General features: G+C 31.9%; 1 protein-coding gene across 1 annotated transcript in view; it reads left to right on the top strand.

Moving 5' to 3' along the window:
* Positions 1–79, top strand: part of Smp_133840 (hypothetical protein) — a gene marked incomplete at both ends in the record, with an annotated part of 58,833 nt that extends 58,754 nt beyond the window's left edge. The window contains one exon of the mRNA XM_018799869.1: positions 1–79. This exon is cut by the window's left edge and continues 250 nt beyond it. Within this exon, the coding sequence (XP_018653739.1) occupies positions 1–79 (79 nt within the window).
* Between the last annotated feature and the right edge of the window lie 683 nt (positions 80–762).

The following is a 762-nucleotide window of genomic DNA, read 5'->3' as shown; positions in this document are numbered from 1 at the left end:
TACATTGGCACATTGGTCTAGTTTTAATTTGGCCACTAATCCTTACAAATGTGTGTATAGCATTGTATATTCGAAGTGAACCAACTTTAAATTGAATCAACCTTCAGATATACAAATTGTAGTAGAGACAATGCAGACTTTAATAATCTTCAATGAACTATGTAAATGTAAGTTTGAAGTTGAATTATGACAAAAGTAAAATCGCTTGAAGAACTATTAAGACGTAAAAGCACTGAATACCTGTTTTTGATTTTTCTTTTCTTGCAAACTTTGTCAACAAACTTAGTGCAAACGGAAACCAAAGAACAATCGACAAAACTATCTTATCTTCAGTTGGAAGAATTTAGCATTTCCTATGCATGAATTAAAACAAGGTAGAGACAAGGTTTTATATCCTATAAGGGATAATAATTACGTGACACCACTTAGTTGCTATCAGCTGGCGTCGACCAAAAGCCAGTTACTTTTCAGGAAACCCTTGGTTCTTAGTGGCTGTTCGGGTAACTAAAGTCTATAATGACTTCACTAAAAGAAACAGATCTGTTTCTTTAGATGTGGGACAAAACTAACATATTTTGAACACTGATTAGCAGTGTACTCCATCAAATACGTTTCTCAATTAAGTTTTGACAGTAACTAACAATAATGACAATAAAAATTTACACTGTCATAATTAAATTTCTCTTTTTAGCTCAACTTTTAGTATCTACCATAATCAAGAAATCGGAAATGAACTTAATACTTTTTGAAAGTCAACGTAAG

The sequence above is a fragment of the Schistosoma mansoni genome, chromosome W (assembly GCF_000237925.1).
Source record: "Schistosoma mansoni strain Puerto Rico chromosome W, complete genome".
Taxonomy (NCBI): domain Eukaryota; kingdom Metazoa; phylum Platyhelminthes; class Trematoda; order Strigeidida; family Schistosomatidae; genus Schistosoma; species Schistosoma mansoni.
Note: the sequence above shows the minus strand (reverse complement) of the source record. Positions and strands in the feature narration are given on the sequence as shown.